At 38.6% G+C, this 12,337-nt stretch overlaps 1 protein-coding gene across 8 annotated transcripts in view; it reads right to left on the reverse strand.

The window, feature by feature from the left end:
- SMOC2 (SPARC related modular calcium binding 2) overlaps positions 1 to 12,337 on the reverse strand; it is a 149,717-nt gene that overhangs the window by 86,272 nt on the left and 51,108 nt on the right. For all 8 annotated transcript variants that reach the window (XM_055714315.1, XM_055714314.1, XM_055714313.1 and 5 more), the window contains exons 3-4: positions 2,258 to 2,364; positions 1,044 to 1,143 (exon numbers count right to left, since the gene is read on the reverse strand). In XM_055714315.1, coding sequence (XP_055570290.1) covers positions 1,044 to 1,143; positions 2,258 to 2,364 — 207 coding nt within the window. The remainder of the gene's footprint in view (positions 1 to 1,043; positions 1,144 to 2,257; positions 2,365 to 12,337) is intronic.

Consider the following 12,337-nt stretch of genomic DNA (forward strand, 5'->3'; position numbering starts at 1 on the left):
CTATTTATTAAAAACATCAATATTGTGCTTGAATGACTGAAGTAGATCAGACAAGGTGAATTCCCTCCAAGGCCTTTTTACCAGCTTCATTTACATTACAGGGTTATTTACAGCTTTTTAAAACTATTTCTCCTGCTCTCTGACAGAGAATGGTGCTACAGCACAAACAGAAATGCAATACATGGAGCTCAAGTATATTTAGAGCTATTTCTGTGCAATTCTGTCAGCCCTAAGGAAGGTGAATAGCAATTCTGGCAACCGTTCATACACTCAGGATTTATATTTATTAACAACGTCAATGAAATAGTGTCAGAAGCAAATTCCTAAAAAACAGTGCACCTGCTAATTATATTAATGAAAGATAAAAGGCAGTACACATAGCAATGAGTCTGATTTGCTAATTCATTTCTACAGACAATGATTCCATTATGTTTTTAATGCTTTGTTTCGTTTTTATTTCTCCTCTGGATTTGGTCATTCATGAAAACTGTGGGAGTTCTTTCATTGGGCTATGTTACAAATCAGGACAGTCACACACCATATCTTGGGGGGAGTGGTTTTCTTTTTCTGTACTCAACATACTTAAAATACAGAAAAGGCAAAGCCCTCTGAATTTTTTTTGCAATTAGTTTATGTGCAAGCAAATTTTGGCATAAAGAAAGGACTATCTCAGCAAGTCAGTTGCACGGTTTCATATATTGACACACGAATTTCATACAAATAACCACTGTAGAAACCCTCTTCAACAGCCAGATTACAGTACAAGTAACGTAGATGGATCATAGAATCACAGGGAGGTTTAGGGTAGCAGGTCTCACACAGGGCTAGCTTGAAAGCTAGATCAACCCTCTCAGAGCCTTATCCAGTTGAGTTTTGCAAATCCCCAGGAATGGGCCATCCACAGCTTCCACCAGCACCTATTTCTGTGCTGAACCACTCTTCCAGTGAAGAATTTTTTTTTCCTTAAGTTTAACCAGATGCCACAGATAAACTCTGCTATTCATGACACGATGTCATTACCCTGCCAGACAAACAAGTCTTACCTGGGCACCGGGGAGTTTTGTGGGCCACAGCAGTACCACTGATAGGACGACCATTGGGAGTGACACACCAGCAGTATCCAGTGTAACTGTGGCACTGAACCTGTCAGCAATGACATCAACCATGTGCAGTTTGTCAGACATATGTTTCTTATCCCAAAGTGTTCATGACACATAAGTGCAAAAGACTAATCCAGAAAACTATATTGACAAAACCTAGAACAATAAACCATAATGGACCTCATCTCAGTTCTATGTATGATTCTCTAGCATAAATAACAGTTTATTTCAAGAAAAATGTGGTAGATCCTTCAGAATCTAATGGAATAGAAGACTTTTGAAATATGTGGTTGTTTACACCCTGATTCAGAATAGTGAGGTGCAGGTGTTATGAGAACCTTACAACAAAGTTCCTCAAGGGACACATAAACTGTTCCTGAAGCAAGCAATCTTGATTTTTTTTCCACATAGAGAACATATTGTTCCACCCACTGAAGGAGCAGGACAGAGTGCTTCTGCCAGCATTATTCATATCCCAAGCTGTCAGAAAGGAAACTCTTGGAATTCCTCTTAGAAATCAATTGCATTATATTTCCTGAGGGCCAATATCACTTCCCTCACCATGCTCAAAATGAGAAGGATCGTCTTCTGCACAACTCTGCAACTGAAATGCAGTACAAGGCAGAAGAAGGTGATCTTGTTTGGAATATATATCACAGGGTAAGCTTTTACCTGCATCCCCCTCTGAATTCCATGACCTAACCTAAATCAAAGTCTCAGACCACATGGTTTTGCAGAAACTCAGCTGAGAATAGGGAAGAATCCTGTATGATTCACGCTTCAGCCGTAAGATATGGACTCTGGTCACAAGTTTTCTGGTTCAAATCAGGAACAGATCAGAAATTCCAAACATTTTACCATCTGATGAGTATTCAGGGGGCTACAAGAATGACTCAGCTGCCTCAGCCTAGAACAGGGACTGTATCACATGAACAATGGTAATGTCTGGCTCTTTTGCTGGCCAACTGAAAAAAAGAAAAAGGACTCAGCATAAAACACAAATTTCCCTTCCATTTGTTAACATCAGTGGTAGCATAAATTACATTTCACTTTGAAATTAAATTTCCCTTCATTACATTTGTCTCATCTTCATCCTTTGCAAACACACATATCCTGACTTTCCAGCCATGCAAGATAATGAATGAAATATTTTCAACCTGACTGTATGTGCCATCATCATTGCATTCTGGGATAAACACTTGTTGAAATTCCTTGCGAGCTTGTTCCTGGGTGTACTTCCTCTCAGCCACACATCTGGAAACATCTAGAGAAAGGAAAAAGACAAGTCAGCTGGATGAAGCAATATGAAGAAAAGATAGGTGACAATCTATATTAAGAAAAAGGAAGAAGACTCTGAGACACACATAAAGAAAACCAGAATTATAATCAGTGAAAATGTACAATCAGTTGCATTACTTTTAGGAAAGAAAACCAAGGGAAGACAGTAATTTCTAGACAATAATCAAGAACTGGGAAATGAAATGGAGAGATGCCTGGAGAGACAGCCCTTCTGCTCCAACTGCTGCCAAAGGGCAGAAACCCAGACAGGGCTTCTCCTATCAATTTAACACAGCAATAGCTGCTGCATTGTGCCCCACAATATTCTTTCCATGCTGGTGGCACCACCAGCTATCTAGTGCTTCAGGAAAGGCAAAGCAGGCAGCAGGAATGCAGCTGCCTTGCATTTCCTACTGTGAGTTTAAGCATCATTTACTGCAGTTATTCAGCAATCTCAGCTGCGACTACAGGTGTGCCTTTTTACCAGGCTGGTAAAAGAAATAGAATAAAATATATTGTACAGCATAAAGGCTTGTTGAGGAGGTGATTTAATAATAATTTTGGACATGCTTAATTCATATTATGCTAAAATTTAATATGACAGTTTATGATTTAGGCATGGCACAAGTCAAGTCTACCACATGGTCCTTTTTTTCGGCTGTGTGGTTTCTTGCACCGTCTCCGACATTGCCTGGTACTGGTTTCCATCCAGGACAAGGTAGCAAACTAGACAGCTTTAATTCAGTGGAGTTACTATTAGCAAATAAATTATATTGTCTGCTACATATACTTTATTTCAATTAGGCAGCCAAGGGCTGAGAAAGTCACATAACATAGGCAGTTGTACCTTTTTTTTTAAAGCCGCTACAAATTTTAGCACGTTGCTGATGCAGAATCAATACTTTAGGATCTGCTTGAGCTAAGCAATTTCAGGAGAAACGAGAATACCAGGCAAGCTTAAGGTAGTATTAATGATTTCAAGATGTGACTGCAACATCTGAATTAGAATGATCTCAAACATATAAGCAGAGAAATTTGCTGCTTCTGATCCCTGTTTTGTTTAAAGTCTGTTTGACAGTAACTGGCTAGTTTCCTTTTAGTGTTAAAACTGTCTAGCAATTACCTGTGAGACAGGGGTGTTCTGGTGATTTGTGAATGTTTGGGCAGTTCTTCAAAAGCATGGGGATGGTCTTTCTAGTCCATGCAGGCTTTCTAGTCCATGCACATTGAACAGAATCTGAACAGTGAGGCAACAACACTTCCACTTCCCCACCTGACACCAGCATATCTTAACAGGGTCCCCAGGAGCACACAGGTGAGCCACCTAAGACCCCAGTCCCCTGAGCATCCTCTCTGTGCCAGTATCACTCATACATACATGCACAGAACCAGCAAGGAAGCTTGCTCCAACAGCAGAAGTCCTTTGTACAGGATAAATCCTTCACTGGTCATCTCCACCAAGCTTTGGACAACTCACCTGGCAACATTAGCATAAAATATTCCCTTCAAGTCCTAGGCAACCTGGGGTGGAAGTGTACTATAATGAGGACAGAAAGTGGTCCTCAGCATCTGCATCCTGAAAACAAAATTGGGGCCCTGTAATTCTAATCTTCGTATTGATTTCCCTTCTGGTCTTGAGTTGCATGCACTACTTCTGTGCATCAGTTTACTCTTCTCACAGGAGCATTATGATAGTGTATGTTGGTAAAATGCCCAAAATACAGTTGTTTCACTCTGAAAAACTATGTTTCAGTCTTAACAACCTTAATTGTATTATGCTCTTTCAGAAGGGATATTCACAGAGATGCAATGTTACCTAAAACAGGCAGAGAAGTTCAACCATCCATAAATGTAAGAGAAGTAATAGTGAACCGAATTAGTTTATACTCCGGTACTTTATGTCTGAAGGGAAAATTATAGCCAATGTACTGTGCAGCTCAGGTAAAATCTGTTAATGTATGCACCACCAAAGGTTTTTTTGAGGGAAAAAAAACCAAAACACTTTAAGCAAACTTTTGTGTCGTAAGCCACCTTCTGAGCGTGGTTTGGTTATACAGTACTTAGTAACATGTGGTTTTAATGTAGCTAGTATTTTAACTGAAAATAAATCACTCCTTTGTTGGACCTCTGTCCTCATTTTTCTAGAATGACATGTGGTTTAAATGTCTAAAAGGAAAAGTGATATAAATTCCATCACATAAGGTCTCTGGTATAGTACCAGCAGGGTTGTAAATTAACTCCAATATTTGAATTATCATAAAAACATGCCAAGGAGAAAGAGAAGTTCTCCAAAACTGTCCACAACTTGTTCCTAAACAGCCTGATGCTCTAATGGCCTCCTATTTGTGGATGATCTAATATGCTATAAAATCAACAATGACCAAATTTAGTGGAATATAAAATTCACATTTGAAGCTTTCTTTTGTATTATATAACCATGGAAACATTTTAAAGTTTTTGGGCATTACTGTGCTTCGGTATACCCAAAATAAACCCATGGGGAAGATCTCTTATCAAGTTAAGCATCTGAAACTGTGTATAGTCAAAATATTCCCAGTTCTGTTTCTTTTATTTCACCAAGGCATTACCACAGGGGAATAACTATGATGCAGAGATGTGGTCCAAACCTGACAGAAAAAATATAATTGGGTGGTCAAGAGAAAAAGACAACATATAAAAACATTCTTCCTCAGAATACTAATGAACATAAAATTATTAATTCAGGGAAGGTAAATTCCTTCCAAATACAACACCACTGAAGCCAAAATAAGTTATAATATTTTTTATAATAAATTTGTAAGACTACACCATCTGAGCATCTTCATTTGTGTCCTGGTTGCAGTACCTTCTAAATCTACTGGGTGATTTCATACAAATTTTCCAAAGGAAAACAAGAAATCAAGAGATTTAGGTGCTAGACACTGATGTAAAATAACAACTGAAAAAGGACAAGAAAATTAGTTCTTGCCATGACTGGGAGAAAGGCTGAAACATGAGCTCACATGCAAGTATCAAACAAGAGATAGATGTAAGGAAACCTTGCAGCTACTAACAAGCAGAAGTCAGTGATGGGTGAGAACCTGATCCATAGGGAAACAAATATTCCACATGGCCATTGCTCAGGCTCACACAGGGACACCATATCTGGGACTCACTGTGCAAAGTCCTGTGAGTGCACTCAGACAGTTCTTGTCTATGGGCCCCTCTGAGCACTGTGTAACTACGAAGACAACTCACATGAATCTCAGATTATTAGGATGAGTCTGGGCTTAAGTGGCTTGCCAGGAGGAGGTTTATAGGAATATTGACATCTAAGGTGATACCAGTGAAGTCTCACATACCGATCCAACTTTCCTCTTTATCTAGACCAGGAATAACCCAGATCAGGATGGACCCTGAATATTTTGAAAGAAGACTGAGAACTAAAGGTGATGGAACTTACCTGGTACCTCTGTCCTGATTAATCAGCCCACAGCTTTGATTTTGATCGTCATGCACCCTGACCAAAGCAGGTTAAACTCTTTGGGGGTGAATGGCATCACACTGTGACAAACCACCTGAGAGCAGAAAGGACTCTGAGTCTATCTGCAAGGTGTTGGAAGGATGGAAAGCACTGTGCCATTCTATGCATCACTGAAACAAGTCAGCCTTGTTTCACTGTTGTTATACTGGATTTCTAGCTCAAAAAAAAGCCACTTTTTTTTTTTTAATCTGTTTTTGGTTAAACTTTTGGAACCATCTAGTGGAAAAATAACGGGCTTGAAAATGTTACTGGGTTCTGACTAGAATTCCCACTATACTTTATTTCTCTCCACAGCTTAAGTATTAATAAGGGAGCCAGCAGGCTCAAGCCAGAATCTGGTATATGACCTAGCGAAAAGACTTGTTTGGTTCTAAGACCTGTAAAAAGCTGCCTGAAATGAAGCCTTACTTGCCTATACTCAGACAATGGGGAAAACTAATTTTGCAGATATGTATGCCCAGCTGTAATTTTGAATGATGTCAAGACTGACTCAGTAAGAGTTTATCCTCTCAACTCGAGGTAAATGGGTTTGAAGCTTGCTGGGAAAACAATCGTAGAAACTGAGCATGAAGATGCACAAGTTTACCTTTAAATTAGCTCACTTGGTCTGTATCAGCTGTCCAGCTGGGCTGGTACTGGGCTGGGCTCGATGCATTTTAGCACAGTACATTGGCCAGTGTGTTGATTGTACCACTGTGACTTAGCACCAGGACTGCAAAGGCAGCTAGAGGTTTAAGAAGGCAAATATACCATAAGTGAAAGCAAAAATGGGTGTGTGGGAGTGGACAGAAATACACAGAACTGAGGAGATTACAGAGTTGTAGCTGTTTGGGCAGGTCTTTCTGAATTGCCCTTTCTGAATTCTGGCTTCCAGAGGAGAGCAGTGTCTGGAAGGCACAGGTGAAATATAAAGCCATCTTAATTTTCTGCAACAGGCAAGACTTTCACCTATGAAGTTGAGTGGTGCCAGTGCACTGCTGCAGGGTCCAGAACCAGATCCTGGCATGTGACACCTGGGAGCATGGGACTTCCTGAGACAGCACTGAAGTCAATAGGAAATTTCAGTACCCAAGGAAGTTCTGGAAACAGAATTAGCTTCACAAAGCACACAGGACTGACTTGGAACTAATCTCGGTTTATGCCTTATTTCTAACACTACAGCACCGAAAACACTGAGCTTCAGAAAAAAAGAAGAAAACATCTATCAACTTCAACTCTGCTGGCTAATCCTTGAATAATATATCACACAGAGAGAAGTTTATTACTACAAAGGAGAAGTTTATCTTTAAAACAATGACACAAACTCATCAAGGGTGTAAACACCATCTCTAAAGTGACATTTAATACAATTGAATTTACAGCAACTTTGGGGCTCCACAGGGAGATCTAACCCAGACTCTCTCATGGAAAAGTAAACAGCTTGCCAAAAGAATAGATAAATCTCCTGCAAAGGTTTTGATTTAGTTCATCCGGTATTTCTTGGTTTGCTGTACATTTCAGTAAGAATAAAAGTACCTTTCCCAGTCCCAATACACTGAGCAGACTTCACTTGCTTTCAAAGAGATTACTGTGTGTGACATGGGCTTGTTATGTATTTATTCATAAAATACACTTCAACGGTTTATTTAGTTATTTTATTATAGATGGAATATCCCGCTGAACAGATCAGAAACATTTACCACTTTGTTAAAACTACTTATAAAGTGGTTAAACTTAATCGTTTGAAGAAAAAGTTCCCCTGAGGGCTTTCCACAGATACTTAGCTGTTCTTACACTAAAAAGAAAGCTTTCCTAAAATCACATAGACCTAGCATAGAGACAGATAATCCAAATACCTCTTGCTTTTCTCTGTAGGTTTCCTATACTGCCCCTCCATTATGCCAGAATACCTACATATACACACTTCCTTGCCCTTAAATTTAGAAATAAACAGTGCAACAAGCTGTTTAAAGTCAGCTATCTACCTGGGCGCTTTACTGAATTGTCTAACAATGAACCAGATTTTTTCTCTACTTCTGTGTTTCTTTCCTACTGCTCTACCCTTTTGCTAACTGGTAGTGATGCAATAAAAGTCAAATGGTCATAATTTGTCCTTAATTTAGCACAAAAGATTTTTATTTGGAGCACAAGACACCATTGGGTTTATGTAGCATAAACTACTCATAACATTAAGATTTTCTATGATATTTGACCTAAGTTTCAAAGAGCTGATCATGTCTACCAACAAAGCATACAAATAGCTGTGGCCTCTAGTGATCCGAAACACATAGCAAGCTATACATGCTTAAAGTTTCAATTTCAAAGGTGCGGAGATTACTAGCCTCCTGGGTTGGAAAGGATGTCAGCACAGACATTTAGCCTGACACAGCCATAAAATAAAGACTCACTGCTTTGTGACAAGGGCTGGCTGACTCTCTCACTACTTATTTTTATTGCTGCATTCTGGATTCAAACAAAACAGCAGAGCAATCTTAGCTTAAGCTCTCCTCAACTGGCATCTAACAGAGGCAGGCAATGTGGGATGTCTTTGTTGTTTTCTTTTTGTTTTCTTTTCTTTTCTTTTTTTTTTTCTTTCCACATTTTGCAACCACCCAGCAGTTTTGATAGCTAACTTTAAGATAAAATAAGGAATGTTGTGCTGGATTGCTTCTTGGCACAATAATATTTCTCTCAATTTCCTAACAGTCACATTTGGAGAGATACAGCCTGACTAGAACTGAATCAAATGTTTGCAACAAAAAACAAAGCTAGAGCTTTCTGATTTTTTACATACCAAAGGCTAGATTAGGTTTTCTGAGCAGAACAGAGATTTGATAAATAGTTTGGAGAAGTCTAATATGGGCCAATTTATAATTCTTGCACTGAAAATTGGAGAAAGCTTGCATTTGTGGTTCCTAGCCTTCATTGAAGTATTATTGCTTTAGCACTAGTAGTTTCTACTTCACTTGCTTTAAGATGTTCATTTTATATAAAGCCTGAAACTCAAATTGAAAATATATGAGCAGAAATGAAAACTTCATGAAACAAACAAACAAACAAACAAAAGGTTAATTTCATACAATTGCAGTAGCGAATATTTGATTCTAAAAAGATACCTTTTTTGTGCCTACGAATGCTTTTATACACCTTGTTTCTGTGCAGTCTGGCTTTGGCAAATTCTGCTTGGAGAAATATTATCAATAAAAATGTGAGTATCTTAAAAAGAGATCAATTCCACCTCCAGGAAATTGTGGATACTATTTCAGTGTTACTTGTCCTGTATTCCATATATCAGTAGACACATTTAAAAGAGCAAAGGAAATTCCACAAAAAAATATTCCGAATGTACTTAAAACTTTATACACCCCTATTAAATACCTACTAGAAAGTATATAATCAGAAGCCAATTGCTTTTGTTTTCAGAGACTAGATAAATTATAATCTCTGTATGTAGATACCTTTTGCTCACCAAGATGCTGAATGGTTTTTTTCGCAAATATACAGTATTACTACAGTGGCTTGATAGATAACAACTTGACACATAACATACATAAAGTACCAAAACCAAAATAAGTTTGGGGCTGATCAGGGTTTGTATCAGGATTGCCAGTATTACAGACTGGAGACTTGCAGTCACCCTATACATTAAATGCAGTGTCTACAGTGAGAAAAATGACAAGACAGCTCCTAGTTAAGAGTATTTAAAGATAAAAATCAGCCCTATAATCATTTTTTTACCAGAAGGTTTATTTAAAAAAAAAAAACAACCTGATACCACTTCTCAATACATTCTCATTTTAATATATTTTTGTCCAAATAATAAACCTGCCTCCCTCTCTTTTTTTTTTTTTCTTTTTTTTCTTTTTTCCTTTTTCCTCATAGAAGTTGGGGAAAAAATGAAAATGCAGAGGAGAAAAGGGAGGGGTGAGGTCAAGTGAAAACTGTTCTGCTTTCAATCTGTAGAGTGTGCAAGCTCCCCATGTCTGTTGAGGATTATTTTATAGACTGACACCTTCGTTCTTTCACTCATTTCAGTTAGGAAAAGAACCGAACCAAACCTACCCACTATGTCTCTCTCTCTCTATCCAGACAAAACATCTCGGGAGTATGTTCTCCCACAGAGCTGCCTTCCAGCGGCAGTTGGAGTGGCCAAGCCAATGTCCCTGGCCCAAGGGACATGCCCAGGCACTGCACGTACATACAAGTCTTGCTCACGCCCAGCTCACAGGCAGACCTGAGCTTGAGGGCAGCCTTCCTGAGAATACAGGATAAGCTGTGCACTCAGAAATCATGTCCAGTATTTACAACCTGGTTCTTTAGCTCACAGGCAACAGTAACATTTCCCCAAAGGATGCTTAGATTCATGAATCTAACCAAGATTAATTTATGAGCCAAAAAAACCTTCTGCCCAGTGATGTCTTCTTTCTCTTTCACAAAGGGAAAATCATATCAGCATGTTTATCCAAGAACAGAAAGGTACCTTAATTCATATAATTTCAAATAATTTAAACATGTCCTTCATTCATTCATTAACTCATTGTACCGATAGTTCAAACAAGTGAAACTTTTCACTCTCGCTGAAAGCCTCATTTTAATGAAACAAATACTGAGTGTTTCTTTAAGGAAAGTAAATAGAAAACAGTAAAATACCTCTTTATGGAAAACTCCACTCTAGTTTTGATGTGCTTCAGTTCTTTATGTGAATTGTGAGAATGAAGATAGTATTTTGTTATGTCTATGATAGCCCATAAAAGAATGGCATTTTTAAACAGCCAGGCTCTTTAAGATACCATAATGAATTAAGCTAAACATGAGCTATCTAGGGTTTCCAATGCAGAAAGGGGATCTACACAGTTATAGAATAACAATGACACCACTGTGTGTGATGGCTCTCCATGGCGTGCTCACAGAGCAGCAAGGGCTGGCTGGGGCACCTCTGCAAATACTGAACACGTACTCCTCAGTGCCAGCCAGGCTGAATGCTGAGCCACTCATGAATTAAGTATCACTCTGTGTAAAGCTCCTTACATTGCATTTTGAATACAGACCGCACAGAGATGCATCCAGAGTCCAGTTTAGCAGTCACATGTAAACCCAGGCTGCTTCTGCATGATGACAGTGAAGTAAGGCAATGTGGTGCAACTCAGCAGTTGAAATGTTATAACGATCAATAATTTGTATCAATCTTCCAGCCATTAAAGAAGTCTTATTTTAGTGAAGTATTGGTAGAGAAGACACGAAACTCAAGCACCTCAGCGAGGATGTTTCAAGAACTCTATGTAAGGGCAGAGGTATGCTGGCAGGACTATACCTGTGAATCTGTTTTTTCCATTGGTCACAATGTCAGAACACCAAATATTATTACTGAGCCCCTTGCTTAATACATTCAGAATATGAGTCTCCCATGCCCCAGTTATGGACCTGGTACATTCACTTAAAAACAACCTGAGAAAGGGAACAAGTATTCATGTTGTTATTTAAGTAATGAGAAGAGAAAAAGAGGAAAAAAAAGAAAAAAAGGGTATTTTTAAGTGCATTATCCTGCAAAGCTTGCAGCCCACTTTCAGGGCAAAGTTACAGTTAAACCAACAGGAACTCCCCTTACTAACTCTAAGAGGGACGTCTCCATGGGAGACAGAGGCTTTGCAGTTCAGGTGAAGATTGCCAGTAGCCACAGACATCTAGAATTCAGTCACAGCGTTGCACATGCTTTTCAGCTTCCTACTGAAAAGCTGCCTAAGTCTCAGAAAACATTCATATAAAAAGCTCAAATATTTAAATGAAGTCCAAACTACCCCAGATGAACTACAGTACCACCTGCTCCAGCTCACCCTTACACCATCAGCAAAACTGTGAACTGAACTGCTGCTGGCCACTAGTCACTGTTCGCTTGATGGTCCATAAGAGACAAATACTGTGGTCCCTCCACTAGACACTCCGATTACAGATATTTCTTGCTTTGGACAAGATGCAATCACTTAGTAGACTTTCTACACTTAAGACCTGAAGTTGCTGAGATGAGAAATGAAAAGCTGTCCAATGGGAATGGAATTATTCTAAGTTTCTGAACTCTGAAGACTTTTATTTATACCATAGAAAATCTTCTACTAATGTAGCTAGGACTAAGGTTGTTGTCATGTAAAAAGGAAAAAAAAAAGAGCAGTTTCATTGAAAAGGCCTTCAATCTCACTTGCCTCCACCCAGCATCATAATTTTAGGTTTCAAAGTTAATACATGTTATTTACTGTTGCAGAAAACTACTTGAAAAGCCTAAAATTATTTGAAAACTGCTGCAGGAAAAATATGAGTTTGCATTTTAAATGTTCACAGGAAAAAAAAAATTCAGTAGAGGAGAATAAATAGGGTAGCAAACCTGATAGATTTTAGCATAGGTTAAACTGAGAGGAGTCTGCAGAAATGAGTTTAAGAATTTCCTCTTTTTCTATTATTATTTATA

The sequence above is a fragment of the Falco cherrug genome, chromosome 6 (genome assembly GCF_023634085.1).
Source record: "Falco cherrug isolate bFalChe1 chromosome 6, bFalChe1.pri, whole genome shotgun sequence".
Lineage (NCBI taxonomy): Eukaryota > Metazoa > Chordata > Aves > Falconiformes > Falconidae > Falco > Falco cherrug.